General features: G+C 30.7%; 1 protein-coding gene across 1 annotated transcript in view; it reads right to left on the bottom strand.

The window, feature by feature from the left end:
* Positions 1–10,852: 10,852 nt before the first annotated feature.
* LOC113370792 (protein vestigial-like) overlaps positions 10,853–27,548 on the bottom strand; it is a 30,718-nt gene continuing 14,022 nt past the window's right edge. Inside the window, exons 4-6 of the mRNA XM_026611480.1 lie at positions 22,163–22,538; positions 21,071–21,144; positions 10,853–10,902 (exon numbers count right to left, since the gene is read on the bottom strand). Of these exons, the coding sequence (XP_026467265.1) occupies positions 10,853–10,902; positions 21,071–21,144; positions 22,163–22,538 (500 nt within the window). The remainder of the gene's footprint in view (positions 10,903–21,070; positions 21,145–22,162; positions 22,539–27,548) is intronic.

Raw genomic sequence — 27,548 nt, 5'->3', positions numbered from 1 at the left:
GCTTATAAAATAAAGAAATTATGTAAGATAAAATGAAACCAAAACAACATTTATAAAAATTATTGCTATACGTTACTTTTTGATTTTTCACAAATAGGCATTTCTGAAAGAAATGTGATGATATAATGCTTGCATTTTTTGCAATGCAGTTAAATAAATATGATCATTACCAGCTACATATTTACATAAAGAAACAATAACACATAAAACGAAGTAATGAAAATCTTTTCGTGAGTTTTTGGGGAATTTTTGATCTTTACGAGGTCCCTGGAAAAACATTGTGGCGACCATAAATTTCGGTGTCGTGCGCCTGCACGCGCGCTACGTATAAAACGGGATCATAAAATGGTTACATTTGATCCCAAATCTGTGACATACTCGACAAATTTTATGGCTTAAGACAAATACCACGGATTAAACAAGCAATAATTGAAACTAATAAAATACAAATGACTATTCCCTAGATTTTATGCAGGTTTATGATGCACAATAAAATTAAAGGTAATAATATTAATGTTATTTCTGTGACAGGTCAGTTTGATGTAATGCCATTGTATATTTATATTTTATCTGATATTATCATTTGGATCATAAAAGAATAACATAATACACAATGAAATAGATTGTCACTTGCGCCTAATCAATGAATATTTTTTCATTAAAATGCAGTTTATTTAAATGTTGATAATAATCAATAAGATATCTAAATTTTAAATATATGGTGCTTTCAAATCAAAGATCTTATGATATCCATTTCAGAGCTGGTGGATAATTCTTCTTTGTTCGAATCATTTTCCCTAAATGTTGCTAAGTTTCAAATAGTTACCTTCTCATTATTGATTAATGCTGATCTAAACGTCAAGGCATTATTTAGGTGATTGACAATAAAGTGTGCTCAAAGTTCAAGAGTAAAAGAATTTCAGTTTCACTTCTCTTCAAATCCCAAAATCCCTAAAGCCACTAATTGGCCATTAAAGCTTTCAGCGTTTTTGCTTGACTTATCTAGCATTTCCATTCAGAAAATTTGTATTTATATGAAATGAAATGTAGTGGAAATATCAAAATTGTTCGATATTTGTATATTTATGTGTTTTCTAATATTTGTTGAAATTCATTTATTTTTCTTAATGAATATTTATAATAATGACGTAAAATTTAATGTCATACTTCACTATCTATGGCAGATGTTGAATTAGAAACGTCATATGCACGTTAAAAACACAAAACATAAAAATTTACTACTGAAATATCTCTTTGTACGAAAACGCTAAAAAGTCATCAAAGGTACCAAATTGTCAATGTAGGGAAGTTTTCGTTAACATAGTTATTTGAGGAATTTCAAAAACTAACACATGGTATAATAAATTAAATAGTGAACAGGTGATGCAAAGATGCGGAATTGATATTGAAATTAAATTATAAGAAGTTTTCAACTTCACATACTTTGTATTATCCCTTTCATCCAAAATATCTAAAGAATGTCATATTAAACGCCATTGAATTAATAAAGCCATAAACGGAGACTACAAAACCCTAAATAATGAAATGAAAACGCTGCTTTGAGAATAACGAACTGCAGGGTTGGCGGCATAATTTTCATTAACATAAATGAAATATTCATTTGGCAATTGTTTCTGTAAATATTTTTTTATATTATGGCAAGGACTCTTTTTCTGGCCAAAGAAAGTCTTTTTTAAAATATTTAACCATAAACAGAAATTTATTCAACCAAAATTTATCTTGTTCATTTTGAACGTTTTTATTCAGGATATAAAAAAAATAAGTACCTTAATTTATTATTTATTAGTAATGATAATGCCTCAGAAAATTTTAAAATTAAACATTTGAGCTAAGTTTTGAAAAACAAAAATAGATTCTTCATATCAATCAATCATATTTTCTAGTATTGAGGGAATGGGTTAACGTCTAATTAATGAAACTTTGAAGTTTACGTAACCTGTAAAGCATTAGTCATGTAGGCACAAAGATTTCAAGGAAATTTTACATTGAACGCGGATGTTATAAAGGTTTCACTGAAAAGGGTTATTGATTATAGAACAATTTTTTGTAACATTTGTTTCTTTAAAGACACCTTTTTTTTAAGAAACGACTGTGATGACAACTATATAAGTTATTAGAATAAATTGATTGAATATTTTTGGTTAGCTATAAATAAAAAGTATTTTTGCTAACAATAAGATAATATTAGTCATAACTTTTTTGACCAACGGATTCATTATAATTTATTTTTTCAGCACACTGCATATCTTATCATAATTAATTTTTAAATCACTATATTTGATCCTTTTACTTTTAATTGAATTATTGACTTTTCACTATTTTAGTAAATTATACGTATACATCATTGAGCTCCTTTGTGGTTTAGTGATTAGAGTTATGGTTTTAAAATTAGAATTATAATTACTGCTTGATATCAAGCTGTCCGAAGCGTAAAGTAATTATATCGGTTTTCATTTGAAAATAAATACAATTTTTCATGAAAATAATCCTTCCCCAGCTTACTGCATCGAAAGTCAATTATACGCCAGCAGTATAATAAAATATATTGTATCGTAATATAATAAAATATGTAAAAAATAGATAAGACCAACTATGGGTTGCCTTTTAAAAATATGACACTCTATTACGAAGTCATTACAGATTACAACATGCTTATAGAACTGTTAGAAGTTTTGATTGCCAAAATGTATAGATTATATTTTTTAATCAATACTACAAGTTTTTCTTGACGATCGCGATTCGTTTTGGAAGGGTAAATTATATTCGCAATTGTATAATGAGAAACGCTTACACAATATTAACTGCCTACTTAAAGTTGCGTATAAGGCACGGCACATAAATTCGCCAGAATCACAATTCATTCTATATGAGCTTGCGGCTATATTTCACCCGGTACCCAAATAGAACAATATATGCGCCCTGGTCCTCCGCCTCGTTCCCTTGATCCATTCGAGGCGATAAATATCTATTTTTAAACTACTTGTAATAAATGTGACATCCTAATGTGACCTAGGAAAGCGCATCATACATCACGATATTTTGTACTTGCGACTAACACGTCTCGGAATGATCCTTCGTCTGAGGAGACCAGGTCATAACTCTTTTAAACAAACAGAAACACTCTTAATGAAATAAAGTATTCTGCACATATAATTAATAATTGTAACAGAGACAGAAAATAATCAAACCTCTATTTAAATTTTATGTTGGGTTTTTATAAAGGTCTTCTAGTAACTTCTTAGTAGGTACTTCATTGATATATAAAGTTTATCATACATTGGACACTAAGATGATCATTTTAACATTGGAAAGGTTTTTTTATTCGGATTAAGGTAAGGCGGGGCTCAGTGGTCGAATTTAACTTTCAATTTGAAGTGTAATTTTTTCGATGACATTTTTTTAAATGGTGAATGGTAATATAAAAATGTCTTTAATTGTTTTTTTTTTTAAATTCCTTCGGCCCCCATTCACCCCATATGGGGCAAAAACATCCAATGTCTTGGATGGGGGGGTTTCCCAACTAAAAGTTATAATATTTACCCAATGCCAAATGCAAATGTGACCAGCAGAGTTGGAATAACTATTAAGGGGGTCTTCCTATGTGATGGGTTGAAAAAATCGATTTTTTTTTCATAAATTGCTCCCTTAACATGTCTAGAATACGGTAGTAAAGCGATTTTAGAAAATTCGAAGTCGTTTTAAAGATACAGCAGGTAAAAGAAAGAGCGGTTTGGAGCGCTGAGTTGGCAGTTATTGGATTGAATATTTCTTGGAATTTTTAACTCGTTGACCAGTTGTCACAATAAAATAATACTTTCACAACGATCATTTATTATTTATTACAAATGTAATTTCGCATCTGCCCGATACATGTGTATGACAATTATATAATATTTGGCATAATATTTGATTAATGTGATTATGTTAATTATTCGACCGCGTGCATGCGAACCTGGAATAACAAAATAAATGCACGAGGTATAACATACATGATAAACGTACAAGTTATTAGTTCGGTTATGCGCCGAATGGAGAGCTATTGGTTGCAATTGTTATCTGATAATTAATTTCAAAAGCAGGTAGATACACGGTGCACATGCACAATGAAACATTCCAATGTTGCATGCTGGAAAATCAACCGATTGCAGAATTTGATTAGCTAACTTGTCAGTATAATATTTTTTTGCATTTTGATTTACTAGGGGGAACCATGGATAATAAATATTTAATATTTAAAAAAAATATTTGAAGGATACATTTTTGAAGGACCTGATCACTCACTTAAATCACCGTGAGTAAATATTAAACCAATTAATTACACTTAGATCATTTCACACAATAAAGTTTTGAATAACTGGGCATCGATTAGCGCATTTGGAGGTGGACGTCAAGTTTTGGCCGCGAACTGATAGTCAATGTCTCTACTTTCCACCGGATTTCAATCTGTGTGATAAAATGGTCATTCAATATTTTTTTTTATGTAGAAAATATAGTTAAATAAATAAAACGATGGTCCTATCTACATTTGATATATTTTTATTATTAAAACGTTTCTTATATTGATGATATAATAAGATGCATCAATGACGGGGAAAAGTTACTTTCATTCATGTTAAAATTAAAAATCTTCTCAAGTACTTGAAATAGTTCTACATCACGAAAATCGATCTCTTGGCCATATAAATTTGACAACTTTTTAAATACCATTGAGCAGTTTGAGTAGCGTAAGTTGTCTACCAAGAGCCTAGATTTCTAATTCAAAGAAGAGACTAAAGTCAATTCAATTGTCAGTGTGTAATTTGAGGTTAGGTATTATGATTTATGGGGGCGTCCATTAATCACATGATCGATTTTTTAGGATCTTTTGGACTCTTCCTCCCCCTTGGTGATATGTCGTGATATTTAAATATACCCTCCTCACGTGTCTTTTTAGTTACGTAAAATTTTTAAAATCATAAAATTTTAACTTTTTTCTGGAAATTCAGGTAAAAAAATAAATACACGTGATATCCTACTAGACTCCTCCCTCCCCAACGTGATTTTTTGTCAAAACCTCCGTCTACCTAAAAGTCCCACGTGATTAATTGACGGCCCCCTATTGCGATTCGAAAATTTTCCTGAAATTTTATAAGAGCACTTAGAAAAACATTTGAATATACAAATGCTTGATATCAGGTCGTTCATTACGAGTAAATAATTGATTTATTAATATGCTTTTTTATAAAAAGACATTAAGGGTGCGTGATGCTAAATATTTTTAAGTACAATATGATCAGAAGCATACGATAATTGTATTACAATGACGTTATTGGCAAAATTATATATCTTTGACACCTGCAATAGAATTAAAAACCATTTAATCTTGAGTTGGCGAATTAGCTAAGATTCATTATTGTGTAAGAGATCATTCAAGTATTACGTAAGCAGATTTATTACAATTATTTACCCCCCCCCCATCCCCCTTGTCAGCAGAAGTAAGCAAAGCTCTTACCGCCTACCCTCATGCTTACGTAAATATTTTGCAATTAATGTATTGTTTTTTTTTTTAAATATTGTAATTATTAGGTTATAATTATAATTTAAAAAATAAGAAAATAGGTTTAGGATGTAGAGATTTTACTGATATGGTATTCAGCGTAGGGTAAAAAAATTATTATAATCTTACGAACATAACAAACTTATTTTAAATTTTTGGTACTGGCAAAGACAATGTAAGGTTGCCATTCGGTAAAAAAAATAAAAATACTACCTATGACGTAATCATCATCCAGACTCCCCTGCCCTCCATGTCAACCCAAAATAAACAAATCAATATACCCCCCGCCCCCCCTATAGTGCTTACGTAATACTTGAACGGCACCTAAATCACAAACGATTGTACCATCTTAAGCAAGGAACAGTGGCCATATGACCCAATAATCTGTACTTTTTTTCGAAATATCTGAACAAACTCATGTCACGAGATCTTGTTTGTTATATAAAATTTTAATTTTGTAAATCTTAGATCTTAGAAGTACCTATTTTCATCCAGGTTTTCCCTCTCGATGAGCCTAGATTGGAAAGCTCTCGTCCGCCCTATACGCGCATTTATGTTCGCTTCATAGAGCGGGCAGTGGCGGTCGATGCGTGCGGGTGCATTGGCTATTCAATTAAAAGCATTCCGGACGGCCAGTAAATCACATTGGAATCTCAATATAACCGCCTAACGTTATCGCATGCTCTATAATACATAATATGTGTATGAATACGAATACAGAGGACGAATGTTTTATTGTGCTCTGCTCCTGTGCGATGTCGTAAACTGCCGTTAATAAGACGCCCGCGAGATGAATATATCATCGTTTATGACCGAGCTGAGATGACGGGTATTAAAAAAATATTGAGGAAGGTTGGAAAAGAATCTGGGTGATTTGTTTTTTATTGGAAAAATATATAGACTAGAGGAATTTTATTTGTATAGCAACAAAATATTGCATTATTGATATGTATGAGATTTTTTAATACGCCTCATAGAGAAATCGATTTCGCGAAGGAGCAAAGAAAAATATTTTCATCAAATTATTTATTAAATATTCTAGCTCTTGATAGTTAAGAAGAAATCCTCTGACATACTAACTTTCTTTAAAATTATAATAGCTACACAGTTTCCATGCTTTTTACCTTTAAATATTTTTTTTTATTATATTTTTAACAGCAATCAGATCCTTACGTCCTATGAGCTGTTGGGCTGAAACTTATCCTTACTTCGTATTTTTAGATGGTAACCCAATTGTTAATCCATCCATATTTGATGATTTTTGTTATTAGAATTAATCTAATAGGGCTGACTTTTTATTGGTGCAGCAATGCCGAGCAAGGGCTATTTTCACTTGGAAACATACTGCTATCTATATTTCCAAGTGAAAATCGTTGTCACTGCTGCCTGACAACAGGCTGCTCGAAGTGGGTATCGAACCCGGGACCTCTGAAACAAGTCCCGTCGCTCTTAACCGCTTACCTACGGGCTAGCCCTTAAATATTTTAAATGCATATCCTTTACTTTTTACTGCAGCGTTTATTTGTACTCAAGAATAGCGAGAATTAACAAAAAGATAACAATCCCTAAATAAAGTATTCCATAATAAATGCTCCAATTTGCATAATAAAAAACTATTAGACTTTTTCGTAGTTATTTCTTAGTAGAATGAGAACTCGGTGTGCGTGTTTATTGTCTTGATATTTATAATTAGCATTGTGCTTTGTACTAATTTATTTTTAGTTATGTTAATATGCCAGTTATTTTGACACGAATGTAACGACGTACCGTGTACTAAACTTGGCTAAATATTTTTACGCATTTCACAATCTCGTAGATTTATGCTACAATTATAATAATTTAAGATTGGCTTGCCCCGCTAATTGGATTATTTATTTTATTGTCGGACTAAATATGCAAATAATATAAAGTTCTGAAAATAGTACAATTCATGCTATTTAACTTCCCGTAGGGTAAGTTATTGTAATGGGCCGAAAATCGAAATTGAAAATTTTTACATTTCTCGACTTTTTAAAGGTATCTGAACATTTTGGCACACCTCACAAAAAATGGATGTGTGTGTGTGTGTATGTGTATGGATACAAATTTTCGTCCACGTTTTCGGCCGCACGGATAGGAAAATGTGCTGATTAGTTTTTGGCAAAGGCAGGTCCAGCAGTTACGGAGATAAAGAGCAAAGAGTGCGGAAAATAGAAATTGAGTTTTTGAGAGAACGGATCAACCGATTTGAATGATCTAAAAAACATTCAATTTGTAATGATTGGGAGAAGAGGTGATCAGGTTGGTAAAAGCAGGCCCAGCCATTTCGAAGATACAGAGCTAAATGTGCAAAAAATGTCAGTTTTTAAGGGAATTAAATTATTATATAATTATATAATTCTTTTAAATATTAGACAATGTTACAATATTTATAATAATTTATTTGAAAACATTCAGTAGTACTCCTCGAACATTTCGTTACGGTACGGGAAATTCCAGCAATTTGCCTTAAGGCACGATGCCATATACCCCACTAGTTATACGTTTGTATTAGAATAAATTGCGTATAAACTCAAATCATCAAAGAATCAAAGTTGGAGTTCTGTCTCTTCAATTTATTATAATTCATTTAATTAAAATTCAGTAGAAAATCAAATCAAATCAATCAAACTACAAATTTCATGCCACTATCGAATACATTTCAAAAATTTGAAGTTTGAAGTATAATGTGGATTATTATAAAATAACTTACCACCATGAGTTACAAATGATATGATACGTGTTTCTAGCAGCTTGTATTGGGTCAAAAATGTGCTAAAACTAAGATCAACTGTTACCAGATGATAATCAAATTCATATATTGTTAGCTAATCGGAATAATTTCTGGAGTATCAGAATCATTTGCACACATAGTACGAAATCCTCTTTTAAGAAGTAAATACCTTTGCAAATGACTATTCTTTTTATTATATATTTATATATTTGTGTGTGTGATTGAAATAAAACGATACTAAATTTCCTGATGCAAATGACGCCATAAACTTAAACGCAATTATATTTACTGCAAGGTAATCGCCCGTTCAGTGAGAGCCAATAAAATATGTTAACAAATTATAATCTGGTGCACCGCAATAAGACAAGACAAGAGCCGGGGATCGTTACTAAATCGGTCTCATTTTGGTACACTGGGGACACTCCCTAATGAGGTACGTGATTTTAAATTGACATTTTTCCCATAAAAATAATTCATACGTCGCATCGGTTGACAGCTCGGCGACGTGTTCGTAACACATGTGACGCCGCGACGGAACATTTGAGGCGATTCTTCCTTCTTAACAATATTTCCTTGTCACATGGGAGGATCAGGTCATATGAAAAAAAATTGAATACTATACACATTGGATACCATAAAATTAAAATAAATTCCATGGCGTAATCGACGCAATTCGACAATATTGATCAAAATCATGTTTCCAATTGAAAGTACCCTTTCGGGCACTGCGGTGTGCAATGGCAATGGGAAATATCTCATACCATTCTTTCCTGAATCGAGTTAGAGTTTAACTCAGCTCACGTACCTTCTCCTAGTGGCAGTACTACCCATTATAATTATTATTATACAAAAATTATCACAACATTAAAATACTGAGAAACGATCATACGAGTTATCAATTATTTTCTTTATGAATTTTCATTAGAAACTGTACTAATATTAAAGCGACAATTTGACAAATGATTTCGAATCACATTTCGTCGTTATATTTTTAAGTAATTACTTGACTTTTTTTTACTAATTACTACAACTAATATGTTGACACGTGTGTGAAATTATAAAACGGATCGTGAAAGAATAAGTTTTAATGAGTTTATCGTAACTCATTTGTGACAGCTAACATAAATCACTAAAGCAGATGATTTTTTAAAATTATTTCATTATATAGAAAAGAAATTTTGTTAGATAAAAAATTGCTGTATAAAATGATAAAAGTATTTTAGTCCAATTTTTATTGTTTTTTTTTCATATATTAATTTTCAATTAAAAAATATTATTTGAAAATATTACTTAGTAAAATAAAACACAGTTTTATCAACTTGAATATTATATGTATTGCACATTAATAAATAATTATTAAAATTACAATATAATACACAAATATATAGCAAATTGCCTTTAGCAATTAACTCAGTGTTTGAAGTAGTACAATTATGTACTTAATTAATATACAAGAATTTATTTTACACATGCGATAGTCAAAATTTTTACAATGCAGCTAGATATATATTATTTATTATTACATTGGTACATTGTGCATATTGAATTAACGTTTACAGACTAGATATTATACAAAGTTATATATTATAGAGATCAATTATGCACGTTATGCTTATTTATTCGCACCATTTTATTTTACTGATGCGTACCTGTTAACAAAAAAGTATCGAAAAATTTTAATATGTTTATATTACATTGAGAGGACATTGTTTTATAGTGGCCTATTAATGAACAATCTTCAGAAACCTTTTGAAGAACACTTTGAGAAAAGCATTCTCTCGTTTCTGTCATTGTCAAATTCAATAACATCACTACAGAATATTTGAAAGAGTATAAATAGAGTGATTTTCAAATTTCCATGATAAATGCATCATTCTGTTGAATGTTTTGTGATCATTTCTGTTTTTCTATGCAAAAATATTAGGGTGCGCCATCAGTATTTTATATGCATTACTATTTTAAAAACATTATTATATTCATTTAATCATTCTATTTATTTCAATTTTCATGGTCAACAGTGTTTGATACAATTTGATGCAAAAATCAGTAGATGACGGGCTAATACCCAAATTTAAGAACATGTCAATTGTTGATTCGCATACATAAAATGTAAGAAACGCTTTTTGGGCAATTTTTTCATTGTTCAATCTTTTAGGGATTAAATAATTTTGAGTTTTTTTGTTGATAGAAATATAAGTCAATATTCATATTGCAAGAATTCTTACAACGATATCATAATAATCGGTTCATGCAACCCATAATTTTATATTCCTTAATAAGGATAACAGTTTTTTATCTGCACTTAAACTGCATGTTTTATTTCAAACTGCATAATTAAGTTTATTTTTTAAGATTAGAAATAACACTTTGTGTTTAACCAAATGTCTTTTCATTAACAATGATAACATATGTATTAGTACTCAAGATTTATCACAATATAACTGTTTGTTAATAACTGTCTTATATTAAATTTAACACTAAATATTATTCTTCTTGATTATATTCTATTCCTAATTATTTGAGTCTTGATTTTTCATTTAATATTAAAACCAATATAAATCCTTAGAGCTTTCCTGAACTTGTGCTTCGAGTCCTGTAAAAGAAAAATAAATTTGTTAAAATAAAACTAGAGTTTATTATATTACATCTGTGTATACAGTTTTATCATTTAAATATAATTCGTTTTAATTTTATAAAAAAAAACAATAAGTAAACAATTTCGAATGTAGATAAAATTTTAATGCCACCTAAGCGGTTTTAATATCAACATCCCCAATATGTCCTTTTATTACATTAATCCTCTTGAAAGATATTAATAAATACTATGATATTAGTCATGATCGAAATAAATTTGACCTGTCGCACTGTCACGCCACAATTATTAGTCTGAATGACTTTTGCCTTTCGGATGAGAGATGATCCATAACAAAAGGATCACAGGACCCTTTTGCGTGGTCCTGTAAAGGGAAGATCATAGCGCACACGTGCGCTTTAGGGTCGCCTAGTACGCGGAAACATCGTGCTTTTATTTCCGCAACTTGGGAACCAGTAGCGTAGACGGGTGCCTTTGTTTACATTTTAACTTATTTAGACGCTATCTATACCAAATCGGTTTTGCGGTGTTTAATAGCTTTGTTTACAAATCATTAGGAACAGATAAGCAATTTCATTTGTCGTTAGAATTTAGTCAACAATATCTATTTTTATATTGATACCTATAAACATGTCAGTTGGTTAGTTAACTTAAATTAACATTCAATTTATTGTTTGGGCTCGCCCGTAGGTAAGCGATTAAGAGTGACGGGACTTGTTTTAGAGGTCCCGGGTTCGATACCCACTTCGAGCAGCCTGTTGTCAGGCAGCAGTGACAACGATTATCACTTGGAAATATAGATAGCAATATGTTTCCAAGTGAAAATAGCCCTTGCCCGGCATTGCTGCACCAATAAAATGTCAGCCCTATTAGATTAATTCTAATAACAAAATCATCAAATATGGATGGATTAACCATTGGGTTACCTTCTAAAAAATACGAAAGAAGGATAAGTTTCAGCCCAACAGCTCATAGAACGTAAGGTTCTGATTGCTGTTAAAAGTATAATTAAAAAAAAAATTAACATTCAATTTATTGTTCATACTACTGAGCCTTCCCGGGGCTCTGTGGCAAAAACTTTAGTCTTGCTTTTTACAATAGCCCGATATCAACCAGTAGTGATTTCAATTCTCACATGAAACTAAAGATTTAAAATATTGTTGCTCATTATTTTAGAGAAATTATAATGAAGCAAATAAATTAATTATAGATAGGAAAACAGTTGGGTTGACCTCTAAATAGTCACGTACCATAACACTGCTTATAGTATTCAAGAAGGGAAGATCATTAAATTCAAAAAATCAAAAATTAATTATTTTATTAATTATATTAATCATATTTGATAAGTATCTGACCAAAAATTTGTAACTAAAAAATCAAATATTACTTACAAATTTCAACAAATATGTTAGTTTTCATATAACCATATTCAAAAACAAAAATTTCTACTTTTGACGATATATTTTATACTACACTAATTAATCGTAATGTTGTATTTGTTATTGTGTGATTTTTAGCAAACCTGAAGTCTTGTAGACTTCAGGTTAAAATAAATGAAACTGAAATTGCCATAACCGAATAAATACTGCGATGAAATATTATAAATGCGTGCTTCAATAAAAACTTTGGTTTAGGGTAGAGCGGGGCTAGTTGAGCATAGGGGCAAGTTGAGCAATTGAAATATCTCGAAAACTATTCACTGTCCGTTTAGGTATTATATGGCGGAAAGATAGAGGTTTGGGAGAAATAAACATACCGCGATCGCTAGTGGCCGCTGGACAAATGAGTGAGGCTCACGAGCGTTTTGTTTATTTTGAGACCAAAAAGTAAAAAAGTAATTCAGCACGAGTTTTCGTCTGGTTTAGTCAAATGTTATTTATTTTTAATCAGGTAAATGTTATTCTTCCATATAATTATAGTACTTTTAATATGCGCAGAGATTCTGGGTATAATTCTCACGGTTTTTTTATAAACTCACTTTTATTTTGAAATTCCGAGTTGGGGTTAGTTGAGCATAGTTGCTAAACTTGTTCCGTCATTAAGACAATTACCATTAACTTCCAGAAATTAATTATTATTTTTAAGATTTAAGCTAAGTCAATGAGTAATAATATAAAGAAATAATGATTTTAAACAAAAATACTGAATACAATGGTAAAATAATTCCTAAGATACGATATTGTTTTGTTGATTCCACTTTTCGTTAATTATTCAAAGCAAATTACTATAAGTTTTGTTTTCTCTGTCAATAAATACTATAAATATAGAAATGGTTATTAAAAACTTATTTTATTTCATCACTAATCGACATTGAACCTATGATTTCATTATACTTTCTTAGTGCTCAACTTGCCCCACCTATGGGGTACAGTGAGCATAATTAACTTTTTGCATTTAAACAGCTATAGCTTTTAAATTTTACTTTCTACCTAAAATAGTATTAACACTTTTGTTAAGCGATAAACAACAAATCCAATAGCAATTTATTGAGACTTTTCATTGAGGAGCTACATCCGTTTAAGTAAAAATTTGCTCAACTAGCCCCGCCCTACCCTACTCATGAAGGTGGCAAGCGTTTTAATAAAAATTAATTTATAATAAATCTTTATTATTGGCAATTCATACTGTTTGATTTATCCATTTTGTGCATTATACCACACTTAAATATTTAACAAATTTCGCATTAACAAAATCCGCAAACAAACCGGGTACACCTGCATATCAAACACCGAACTACCCTATCGACCTATGATCCGGCGTCGCGTTCTCCTTCTTGTGACAAAAGCCCTTTTGACAAAAACACGAAGGGTCCACATTTAATTTAAAACATCCCCGACATCACCGCGTATGCTTATTGCATCCGTCAATAGTCCGTGAGTAATGTAGATTCTAGACAAATAATTCTAATATCTGTTACAAGGGCAATGGACCGTGTGCTTAGCTGAATTGTAATGTCGTGTGCTCGAGTAATATATGAACACACAACACTTGATCCGAGAGAAGAGGTGCTTGGTGGATAGGGATTCTAAACTTTAATCTCAAGTTTCGATAAAATAATTCTTGATAAAAAAACAAAATCTAGTGTTAGGTAACATTAATGTGGATGATAATAGTTAATTCGTAGTAATTACAAAATTTTAAAGTCAAATGTATCTCTATATCTTTACTTTCTTTAATTGTTAATTTTTAACTTAATTGGTTGTGCAATGCAGTCTACAGTTTGAACATACTTTATAATTGGCAAAGTATGGTTTTATTATATTAACTTATAGTACAAATATAACTTGTTAACTTCCCGTAGGGCAAGTTATAGTAATCGCAAAAAAATCGAAAATGAAAATTTTTATATATTTTTGCGTTTCAAAACCTTCTGAACATTTTGGCATACCTTAGAAAAAATGGATGTATGTGTGTATGTATGTATGTGTGTGTGTATGTGTGTGTGTGCGGATACAAATTTTTGTCGACGATTTTGGGAACACGGATGAAGCGATTTGAATAATTCAAAAAACATTCGATTCGTATTGATAAGGAGACGTGCTGATTAGTTTTTGGCGAAGGCAGGTCTAGCCGTTCCGAAGATATGGGGCAAAAAGTTCCAAAAACGGTAACTCAGTTTTTAAGAGAACGGAGCGTCCGATTTGAATAATTCAAAAAACATTTTACTTGTATTAACAAGATGAAGAATTGTTCAAATTTTTATGAAGGTTTAACGGTTTCGGAGATATAGTGAAAAAAGTAAAAAAAAATGCCATTTGGCGGTCAAAAATGATCATTAGACATATGCACATCAAATTATCAGATATTTTATAGAGGTTTTAACAATAGGTATAAATTGTGTTTATTTTCCTATGGGTTCCGTACCAATGTTTATCCGTAACACGGCGACGCAGCGCTTACGCGCTTCGATATTTTGTCTCTAAGCAGTTAAAGCAGTACGATTGCTTTGAAAAAAAATTCAGAATTTCCAAAATATTTCAAAATAAATTTTTCTTCAAAAAGTAAAAAAAAAAGTTTTTCAAAAAAAGTAAATTTTTTGTCAAAAATTTATAGTTTCTCAAAAATCTAATTTTTTCAGAGTAATTTTTTTTTCAAAATGTTAATCTTTTTAAAAAAAATAATTTTTGGTACGGGAAGTTCTAGCAATTTGCCTTAAGGCACGATGCCATGCGCCCCACTAGTAGTCTGTAGTTTAAATTACGTCTATATAAATATAATAAAATAGAGCGGATTTTTTTTTGTAACAACAACCACATGTTTTAGGTTTGATATCCACTTCATCCAACTTGATATTAAGTAGTAGTGATGACAGTTTTTACTTGAAATTTAATTCTGAAATTTCATTGTTTGGAAAAATAGAGGCATTATTACTGTAAGTATATTTAAATAACTTCACTATTATAAAACTCGAATAATGATCTTGTCAGAAAAAGAATTGAGGCGGGTTGCCTTCTAATTTATTTCTCTAAGTTAAAGAGTTTTGTTATTTTTGAAACGTAAAACTTTATTACATTGATTTTTTTTAATTTTTCTATTAATATAATAAATTTATATCTAATTTAGATATATTTAAATTTGGTAAAAGAAATAAACTTTTTGCAAATTTTTAGTATTTGAATAATAAAATAAAATTTATTTATTAAATTAATCTGAGTTTCAATGTTACAAAGATTGAGCATCTCCCTCTACTCCAGTAACCTGTGCATTGCGAATCATGCGTGCTGAGAGGACCGTTTTATTAGTTTGTTTATTGCCCTGGATGTTTTTTTAAGCACGAGCTTTTCGCGCTTTTGGCGAGGGTGCGAGAGGAACCGTCCGCCGTCGCATTATGAATGATTTTATTTGATCGTAAAATTGCACGTGTTGAACGGCATGGATCTTTTGTCGAACACTTGTACCAGTTTTGTTATCATGATCCGGTTGTATTTGAAGTTTTATTAATTACGTACTACATAATAAATTAATATATTGATATCTTGCTGTTGACCCTATGGAGATTTGTAATTTAGTGACTAAGACTTATGTCTAAATATTGTTCATAATGAAACCTGATAATCACAAGATAAGTAATTGAAATACTCTTGTGCTCTTAAAAATTAATTATTAATGTTTTCAATTAAAAAATATTTTTTTTGTTTTTTCTAACATCGTTATGACCAAGCTGTTATTAACATATATGCAATTGATTAAGTATAAAATAGATAATAATTGAGATTATTATTAATCTATTTTTATTGTTTACTGCTACTTAACTCCGTTAGTCGTTTCAATTAATATTTTCCAATATCATTGGCGCAGTAACTTTAATGACAACAATTATTCATACAATTCATTAAATATTTATTATATTCATTTAAATGTTTACAGGGCAAAAATCTGTCCGAAATGTCTATCCGTCTGAAAATCAAATTACACCGACATCAAGTATTTTATATTAAAGTTGAACTCGAACTAGGGTTAAAAGCTCCACGCTGAGCTTTTAATATATAGCTCTTACGACCCTATTATCAAGAGCGAAACTCTAATATTTTCTTAATTATTTTTGGGTTCATTTATGGAGGAGAAAAGTAAAACAGACAACTTTTCCTTTTCAAGTTTGTAAATTAGAGACGGAGTTGAAATTGTGTGAATATATGTAAGGGGTACTGAGAGAAAATTTAGTCTGTTGAAGAACATTCACGCAGGCGTAATTGTTAATTATGAATTTTTTGAAAAATACTTGAATTGACAATTATGACTTTGTAAATGTACTTTTACAAACCAAATTTTCTTGCATTATCTCTGTAATATATATATATATATATATATATATATATATATATATATATATATGTATATATATATATTTCATGCATTATCTCTGTAATATGTGTATAATATTTAGTGTTTACTTTCTGCATATTATGTATTATAATAATTTGTTTGTTATTTTAAAGTGTCTTATATCTCTATGATCAATTATATCAATTCAAATTTACGTGTGTAGTGGTTATACAAGGGTGGTTGACTCTTGAGAATGGCGGATTTTCATTAAATTGTCAAGGACTTGCGCAGAAACATACTATCGATTATAGAAAACAAGATAGTTTTTTATTAAACACTTTATATAAATAATTTTTCAAGATTAGAAAAGTGAATGATAGTTTATTAAATAAAATCATTATAGTTAATAATGATACTGATTCAAAGATAATAAAACTGTGGTAATATACAGTGACTAATGATGACATTTATTATTTTGTTTCTTCTACTTTAAAAGATTAATAACTATTCTATTATTCTTGGCAGCTATTATGAAAATAAGACATATAATTTAAAGACCTGTCACAAAATATCCTCTTCGTATATCTTTCCAAGCACAACTCATTTAAATAGCAAGAAACAATAAAATTAATGTTTTTTTATTCACACAGCGGCATTTTCAGCATTTTATAACGATTTAAGTGTCAATTTTATTGCTTCTATATTTAATACAAAGCTATTTATATTTGGCGGGCTTATTATTGGAACAAGATGACTATGACAGCTTGCCAGAGGAATGTCGTTTTGGTTCTGAATGTCTGACACACCAATTGCAAGGTTATTGCAGATTCTGAACAATGGTTGAATTGTTTACAACTGTGAATGACTGGGACGAGGACTGATTGTTCTGGGTATCAGCGATCAAAATTGTAACTAAAATTAATTGTTGTCAATTGAAACATTAAATACGTATGGACGAGTTAAACCAACATACACATTTTGCAAAGGCCACAAAATAATTTTTTTAAAACTAGTGGGGTGTATGGCATCGTGCGTTAAGGCAAATTGCTGGAACTTCCCGTACCGTAATGAAATGTTTGAGGAATACTGAATGTTATCAAATAGATTATTAAAATATTGTAACATTGTCTAATATTTATATATATATATATATATATATATATATATAAAATGAATTGCAAATTTAAAATTAATTGTTTAAGTTATATTAGAACTTTAGTCAGAATAAAAATAAAATTTGAATTATTTTCGATATACAAAAAAAACTAAAAAAAAAAATCTAAAATCAAATATTTTGTTAAGACAAGCAGAAAGTTCTTTGAATCATTTAAATTGGACGCTTAGTTCTCTCAAAAACTGCCATTTTTTGCACATTTAGCTCTGTATCTTCGAAATGGCTGGGCCTGCCATTGCCAAAAACTAATAATCACTTCTCCCAATCATTACTAATTGAATGTTTTTTAGATCATTCAAATCGGATGCTCCGTTCACTCAAAAACTCGATTTCTATTTTCTGCACTCCTTGCTCCGTATCTCCGTAACGGCTGGAACTGCCTTTGCCAAAAACTAATCAGCTCTTCTCCCTATCAATAGGAATCGAATGTTTTTTGAACCATTCAAATCGGTTGATCCGTGCGCCCGAAATCGTGACTGGAAATTTGTATTCATACATACATATACACACACACATCCATTTTTTCTGAGGTATGCCAAAATGTTCAGAAACCCAAAAAGGTATGCCAAAATGTTCAGAAACGGCCCATTACAATAACTTACCCTACGGGAAGTTAATAATATTAGAGACACCTAAGTATGTCCCAAATTGGCTGGTCCACCAAGACTTCAATCCAAGTACAAGACAAGATTGTAAAACCATCTGAATCAACTTGCGAAAGACTTGCTTTCCTCAGACATCTCTAGAAGTCTCAAAAGAACAACTTGTCAGTCACCAAAATTACTGAATTCTTTTCCAAGCAGATTGTAATTATACGGGAAAAAACTACGTATGGGTTGAATTATAAGAATGGCATCACTAAAGTCAGATTTTTGATATGCTCTTTCATTTTGCCACTTTTTGTAAAGTGGTACCCCAGATACGTAAACTCTTTACCTTCCTCTATACTGACCCTTCTCCATAGCCAGTTTGTACTTTGGCATCACTAAAGTTTTAGAGAATTGGAATAAGTAGAATATCTAAAAATTATCTAATCAGGCTCAAAATTATTTAGCTTTTCTATTTTTATTTAACAGAAAGTTTGACCATCTCTCATACACATTGACGAGTTCCGTACCTACAACCCCATCGTCGTTCCCCTTGTCGGCGTCGTCCGAGCGGAACATCGATCCGCGGCGGTCCCTCGCGACCAATGGCGGGCCATCGTGTCCGCCGGATAACCACGCCCGGGCAGGCAATCCTTTCTCTAAACTATATTACACCTCACGGCACGAAAAACATACAGGAGTAAGTCAGTCAAAGTCGAAGGCTGTATGTGCAGTAATCTACTAGAGAAATAATGGAATCTTGGACGAGGTTTTGTAGTTGTACATTCGAAAAATCCCAATTTTGATTCGTGATTGGCTATAACTAATTTTATCCATATAACATTCTATGAAGGCGCTATCGCTAGCGATCCTTCTCACGCAGTCAAATATATAACTGTAACAAATGTAGCTGAATGTACTTTGTATAGCTTGCTATGAAATAAAATATATATTTATATATATATATTATTTCGCAAAAATAGTGATATCTCAAATCTGTCATTATTATTTATTTTTGGGCTCTTTTGTAATGAAATTAGATTTAAGGTCCCATTCTCCGATAAAATAGATATGTTACGGCAATGCTATGTTACGTTCCTATTTTCCTATTGGTAGTAAAAGCTGTCAAAACGTATGTATTTGCTGTGTTATCAGGAGTTTCACTAATCTAACCTACGAAACGCACATACGTGAAGTAACAGTTTCGTTATAAGTGCTTCTTTTTAATGTATTCTTGAAACACACACGTGAAGTTAAGTTTTATGTATAAAACGCCTGATCGCACAGCAAATACATAGCTTTTTGACAGTTTTTACTAACGTACGAAGATAGGACCATAACTTAGCGATTTCATTTCATTTCTATTTTAGCGGTTGGCTACTTAGAATCGTTAAAAGTGATTTCGATCAACCGGCTTGCTTGATATGCCGTGGACCATACAAAAAACATTTTTATGCCTTCTTGAATTATTTTTATCCATTTGTAGTTCACTTCAAGATCTGATTGCCGACAGGATTTCACACCGGCTTTGATATCATTTATAAATCATTAAAATGATTTTATCGTGAACCTTATCATACCATGCGATAATTAAAAAACTATAAAAATCAACCGGTTTTAAGAGCCGAAAATTAAATAAAATAAAAAGCATGCATTATTTCTCGAAGCGCTCCAATACGCACGACAGGCTTTTAGATTTTCTTAATTTCAAGTAAATTGGAGACTGCCAATTAAAACGATATACATGAATTCTGGTTTCGCGCACGGAGAAGTATTTGTTACAAAACGTCGGACAAATTTTGGGCGATCTTCGCATACCGACATAGTTTAATTATTCACTTAATTGTCGTATCGTCCCGCAAACGAATTAATGAGCGTGTCTGAGAAATGTAAAGGCGACTGTGATTTGTTTTCATATAATACGACGATATCAAGTTTGATCATTATATGTAATTCAAAAATCAATTATATGTAATTCAAAATTATATGATGCAAAAATCAACTGCTACACTCACTAGTCGAATAAAGTCCTGTATTAGCAAATATAACGACTTAACCTAAGCCAATCTAATTTTTGAAAAAATAACAGACGATATTTCTTTCATGAGGTCAGTTTTTATAACAACGCAACGAAAGCATAGAACATTTTTTCATATAGGTATGCAATTGGATAACTAAATGCATATTAAACTTGTCGCATACAATGTGTACAGATACACGACCGTTTATCTTTTTAATTATACGAAACAGCATTCTTTCATTTCGTTAGCCATCAACTTATCAAGATTTTTAGCAAAGATACTACTTAACTATCTTTAATCACGAAATTTCATCATCTCTATTTTGGTCAATTGTGTATGTACACGATATATGCGTGGATATTATGCTAAAATGTTCTGATTAGATTAGGAAATTGCTCTATATATAAACTATAATAAATTTAGCTGTAGCAATAAAGTTTTTGCTAAAATTAGACTAATCCTAATCTAAGTGCCATTTAGGCAGAGCAGTAGGCTAGTTTATTTGAAATGAGCAACTAACGTTTTTCGAACTGATGATTTTCTCTTAATTACTGTGAAGTAATTCCAGAATTTATTTAGAAAAAATTATGCTAAACTTATAGTTCAATATTTAATAAACTCACCAGCCATAGTAGGATAACCTGGGTAGCCTGCTGTTTCCAATGCATGCGCATGTGTACTAGCTTGTTCGTGGAGTCTAGAATTATATTTTCATAATCAATAATGTTACTTAAGCTTAAAATTGATTCGTTATTAGTAACAATTCACGTTTCTGATTGTTTGAAATTTATTAATAAATGTTTTTCCGAATAGTTAACTAATTTTGAGAACTTTGCAACTCATAATAACACCAGATTATGACGAAACCATTTGCTTTTCATGCTCACAATATATAAATTAAATGGATCAAATTTCTCAATTACTATAAATAATGTATTATTAATTACTAATTAATGTATAAATAATTTATAAATAATGTTTTTACTAATGATACTGTTAAATATACGTAATTTAGCTTTTCATGTAAATCTATTTTTTTATATGTAAAAGCATCAGTAATAACCCTACAAATGAGAATTTAATTGAGAACTTCTATTAACATATATTTGCATGTAATGAAATACCTATTAGATAGAAATTAATATGTCTATGGAAAATGAAATAAATGCAAATGAAAATTCATGCATGACATATTTCCATGATGATGAACAAATTTAATTAAATCGTCATGTCATTGCGCACACAGGAGCTTATGCCATATAAATTCTTTCATTCAGTTTATTATTTATATGTAAATTTTTCGAAATCAAGTTTATTGCATGGGTATGATTCTAGTTTATTGTAGTTATGACTTTATTGCGGGTTTAATACTTTGTTGGGAAATTTTATAAAGGAATTTTAGTTATGCTGGTGAGGAATTTATAACTATAGTGAGTGTAAAAATATAAATAAATAGAACGCACCCATTAAAAGTGCTCATTATTATTAAATTCCAAGATTTTAATACGATAGTGAGGCGAACAAAAATTCATTTGAAAGCATATTGATAATTACTTTAGTTATTGTTAAGGAAAAACAGCTACGCTAAACAAAAAATACGAAGTGCGAAGTGGGATGATGGTGACTACGATCAATTATTATTAATATTCTAACTGTGAAACTCAAAATAGAAAAAATATCAATTTTAACAAATCTCGCTCTAATTCAATTCTCACCTCGAACTATGACCATACTGTTGCGGCAACCTCTGCGGCAGCAGCAACCCTGGATACTGCACAGCTGCATGTTGCACACCAGCCATATGATGGTGCTGTTGCATCGTTTGATGATAATCGTGCAACGCACTCGCCCGCTGGTGATGATGGTGATGATGATGATGATATTGGGCGGCTGCCGTGTAATGTTGCGTCCAAGGATCAGGTTGTTGTAAGTGGTGCGCGGCCGCCGCGTGGTGAGCTGCGTAACCCTCGGCTGCGGCCGCCGCCGCGTACAAATCGCCATGGGAAGCGGGCGCTAGCGTTACGGGAGGCGGTTGATACTGACTGTTCCAGAATGATGGTGGAAAGTTGCGGGATGTCATGGGAGATATATCTGTTTAAAGGATAATGAAATATATATCAGTTTATATTTAAAAAAATAAGTCACCATTATTTTTTCTAACGACAATTAATTTTTGGTTTATCAAAACGATTTTGCTAACAACAGCATCGAAGCTATCAATACTACATAGCATATTACAAGCATATTACATTTGTGCTTGTTTAATAAGACCAGCAAAAATGTCTATTATTCTAAAATCAACTATTAAACAATAATAGCCCACTTGTTATCGAGATTTACTAGAATACTACCACTTTAGCAGATTGAAGATTACCCAAGAAATAAGACACCGGTGACAAATAATTTCAACAATGAAACTAAATATGTTTATAAATGATACCGTTATTCAATATCATATTTCATTTTCGTGATACGTTAAATTACTTCAATAACACTTATCGTAATCCCATTTGGTAATAATCGTTCGCAAATGTTTCTGATGATAAATTGTGGAATGCGATTTGTGATAAGTGAGTATTTCTATCAAAATAATAACAATTAATTATTGTTATTGAATTGTTGACGCAATTTAGTCCAAAAGAATTTTAGTAATTATTAATCTAATGGCAAATGAGTTAATAATGATTATGTATTGCGTTTATCATAAATTCGTTTTAAACCGCCTCATTCCACAATAGATTAAGCATGAAATTGATATAGAAATAATCGAAGAAATGGACAAAAAAGTACGTATAGTATTATATTGCTTCATATTAATGGACGACATTAATTTAATATAAAAAAACTAAAACTATTCGTCCTTAAAATTGATTGTCTAAGATATAAAACCAGATTAAACATGTGCAGTTAATAAATGAAATCTTATTTTTAAATATTTAAACCCCTACTTAAATGCTAACAAGACAAGTTCTCATGGCTTATACCGTAATTAATTTTAAATTTACCTTCTGAACGTGAAGTATATAAATGATCATGTTGGTTAATATTTAAATATCATCGATACTGTTATATTTTCTTCTTAGTCAGCAAATTATCATTGTGCATTTTTAATTTTTAACTTCTTTGTATTTATGAACCAATAATAAGAAATTGTAATATGCTTTCAAATGATGTGGTGTCTTAGAATAATTATCACAAAAATTAACGATGTTAATAATAAACTTCTTTTTTGAAAGACGTAATATATTACGAATGTAATTTATTCAAGACCAGTCAACAAATTGCAAAAATTTGTTGACGGGTTTGTTGTTATCAATAAATAATGTAGTATTGATAACAAATATATTAAAGGAATCCCGAGTAAAATAAATGATAATTCGATTCTTCAAAGGATATTATTTACAAGTTAAATTATAATTTATAATTTGTATTATTTGTATAAACGGCGATGTTCTCATTTTCTGCCAGGTGTCACTAAATCGGATCTGCATTATATTTATTGCAGACATTTATCTTCGACACGTAAACGTTTAGACCACCGGTATAGAGACTCGGCTTTTAAAGTAACTAGTGTCCCCTCGAACAAGGCATTAAATTAAAATATATTTATAATGCATTGCGTTCATTAGCCAATCTTAGTGTTCGATAAGATTCAAAGCGGGTCCGTAGAGCGAGCCGACTTCTGATGATGACCGCTTTAAATGGAATCGAAACATCGAGCATGTGTCGCCAACCCTTAGTAAAAGACATACATATTTCAATACATTTCAATCTTTTAAGAGGGTATTCTAGTGTAGAAATTCAAAAAAATCGATTTTTTTTTTATTTCATATTTTCAAAATTTAATTATCTAAGATTATGGGTACGAGAAGGTTTTTGAAAATTTGAATTATTTACGGAGATATAGTCATTTTACTGACTCGGTCTCCATGGTTTGGCTACACCCAAAACTTTAAATGCGTTTTTCTCAGAACAGACTTTTTCAGTACTGTTGACACGATTTCTCGAGTTTTAATTGACCGATTCACTTGAAATGTTCAGAGAGTCTGGTTTATAGACCTATCAATAGCCCGAACTAGGATTATCCCCAAATTCCAATTTTTACTATTTTTAAAAAATTCGAGAAACTCAAAAAAACAGTTAAAAAAACTTTTTTTTTTCAAAGAGTCGCCAATTTCTAAGAAATTTTTTTTTTACTCATTGACATCATTGTAAATTAATAATCTTTTTATTTTTTGCATTTTCGATGGCTAGGAGGGCTGAAATCATGTCAAGACTGAGGTGCCAATTTTTTGACACCACCCACTTCATCAGCTGCCAGTTGTTACAATTTTCAACTTTTTTATTTTTTAATGTTTGTTTTGTATTTTAATAAAATTATTAAACAAGTGTTAAAAAAATTGATAGTAAAAACATTCATTGCTTTCTTTTACTACACTTTAAAAATGACATAAAATTCATCGCTCTACACTAGAATACCCCCAAGGCAATGTCAAAAGGCTTAAGTTTTTAATTATCTGTATCAAATCTACAAAAATAATTAATCTACAAAAAGCTGATTCCAAAAGCTTTGGTGACTAACATTTTAAAAAGAAATCTTCAAGGCATCAAACTGACTATACAATATAAATAAATACAAACGTTATCATTTATAAAAATATTTTAGATGTCATAATTTCAGACTAGATTTTTCTCATGATCTAGTCTGCAACAACTGTATATATATAAAGGTATTAAGAGCTTTGTTTTTATATTACTTCAATTAAAAACTTTTTTGAATATTATATTTTAGGCATATTACAAATAAAACCTTATCAAGCTGTTATAAACAAATTTGGAAATCATATCGTTCACGAATAGATTTTTTTTTAAATACTATTAGGGGGCGTCTATTGAACACGTGAGATTTTTAGGGAAAAGGGGGGAGTTGACAAAAATATACGGAATATCACGTGGGGAAAAAAGAGGTATAGTAAAATATCTCGTGTATTTATTTTTTACCCGAATTATTTAAAAAAATCAAACATTTTCAAAAAAGTATAAAAAAATACATTTTTTTGTATCTAAAAATGCACGTGATATTCGGTTGCGGTGGCGGGGCGGTAATTTTAAATATCACCACGTATCACCAAGGGGGAGATGGAAACCAAAAATCCTTAAAAAATTGATCATGTGTTTAATGGAAGCTACCTTACAGTATTTTAATGTATTTTCTTTGTTTACAGTCTACAGCTTCTAATGTTTTTCCTTAGATTTTTTTTGTACTATCTTTTATTATTGATTGACTAGTTCAAATATTTGTTGAAAAGAATAAAGAAATTTTATAAATTTTAAAAACATTATTATTGCCTCAATAAAAAAAAATAGTGATATGACCAGACAGGTTGGTTTCCACTATGGTGAATGAGGCTTGTCTCCGCGGTAGCGTGGATGGGCCTTGTTCGCGATTAAAGCGGCATGCACGCACACGCTGCGGACAACATCATAAATTGCAATGTTTATCAATGAAATTACCGATGCCGACACTATCTTTTCGAATAATTACATTGCCTGCCTGTGCCACTAATTGTTCTCTGTCTTAAGAAACAGGCCTGTAATAGACCTCTTTCATTTTTTGTAAATCATTCATAATTTTACTCAATACTTCTATATTATTATATATTTTTATGATTTGATTTTTTAATATATAATTACAGATGCTAAAAGGTACTAAATTCACATTTAAAAAATGAATATAATGTAATGATAAGATTTTAGATTCCTTTATCCTTGTTGTTTTTGCAACGTGATATTTTGAACAAACTTGTTGTCTTCAGCAATACTTCAGCGATGTATTAACTTTGATATGAGAGCCACTTAATTATTCGACCCACTTCAAAGACCCTTTTTCATTTACAAGAACAGGTTGAACACAAAGGAGCAGTCTGCGTAGCTCTTTGTCTTATATCAAAGATGTTTGGATGAATAAATGCTTACGAATATTGTCTTAACAGTCTTTAGGGAGGTTTCCACTGTGCATTTACGTAATTCTCTACTACTGTATTATGTATGGAAACACAAACTCGATGATTATGGAGAAGATTTATTTGATAATAGAACATTCTAGTTTAAATAAATCTTTTGGTAACCATTTTGTAATGGATAATTATTTATATTTACGTTACTCATTGACGCTTTGCTCGACGATGAAACTTGATTATCAGGCAGCAGTATTATTTTTCATTAACCTATAATCATATATAAACCCAATTTGACCAATCAATATACTTTCTTTATTAATGTACTAAAGAATTTTAGAATCCTGATTAAATGTGCCAACATTTGATAAAACTTACCAACACACTTTAGTATATTTTTTGCAAAGGAGAGAGCTTCTTAAAATCAACCGATTTAAAAAAAAAATAATACAAAAGGTCTCTTGCAAACTTGTGTTTTTTTACTGTAGTCCTAGAAATGCTATTCACGGTTACGGTTCATGTTTAACCCCAATAACCAAAAAAAAGTCTCAATTTTATCGAAGCTCTAGGTTGCGCTTGAAAGCTTATAATTTCTGAACGAAGCGAGATGATTTTTTTCTATTTTTTCTCAGGACAGTTGCGGTCAATACAATTATCCAGTTTCAGCTTGACGTTGAGTTCTGGGCCACCCTATATATCTATATTTACAAATGATATATAAACTTAACAGTTGTTTCCAATTATATGAAATTTCAAGAAGGAATTCTTGAATAAAATCCGTTCAAATTAAAGTCATAATAGTTATGTGAGAGCGCATTTAATCACTGTTTTGATAAACACACTAAGCCGTATGAATAAGCGATTCATATCCAACGAAATTCCGTTTTCTATATTTAGTTATTTAGTTTTCGGTATCGTTACAAATATCCCGACACGTGGTTGGTGAATTCCGAACATGCCGCTACCGACGACGGAACGTGCCGTAATGCAGATCTCAGCAGCACAACTTCAAAGATATTTCATATATTCAAATTATCTCGCCGAACGAACCATTATAATAATTTAAAATGCGTCAAATCATCGGGAATATGCTTTTAATTTCACGCCTTTGATCGCGGAGAGTTTTTCTGTATTATTTACATAT

This window comes from Ctenocephalides felis, unplaced genomic scaffold, assembly GCF_003426905.1.
Source record: "Ctenocephalides felis isolate EL2017-DRISC unplaced genomic scaffold, ASM342690v1 CF-g0.4_SCAFFOLD_01492, whole genome shotgun sequence".
In the NCBI taxonomy this organism is placed as follows: domain Eukaryota; kingdom Metazoa; phylum Arthropoda; class Insecta; order Siphonaptera; family Pulicidae; genus Ctenocephalides; species Ctenocephalides felis.
This window is presented reverse-complemented; position numbering and strand designations above follow the sequence as displayed.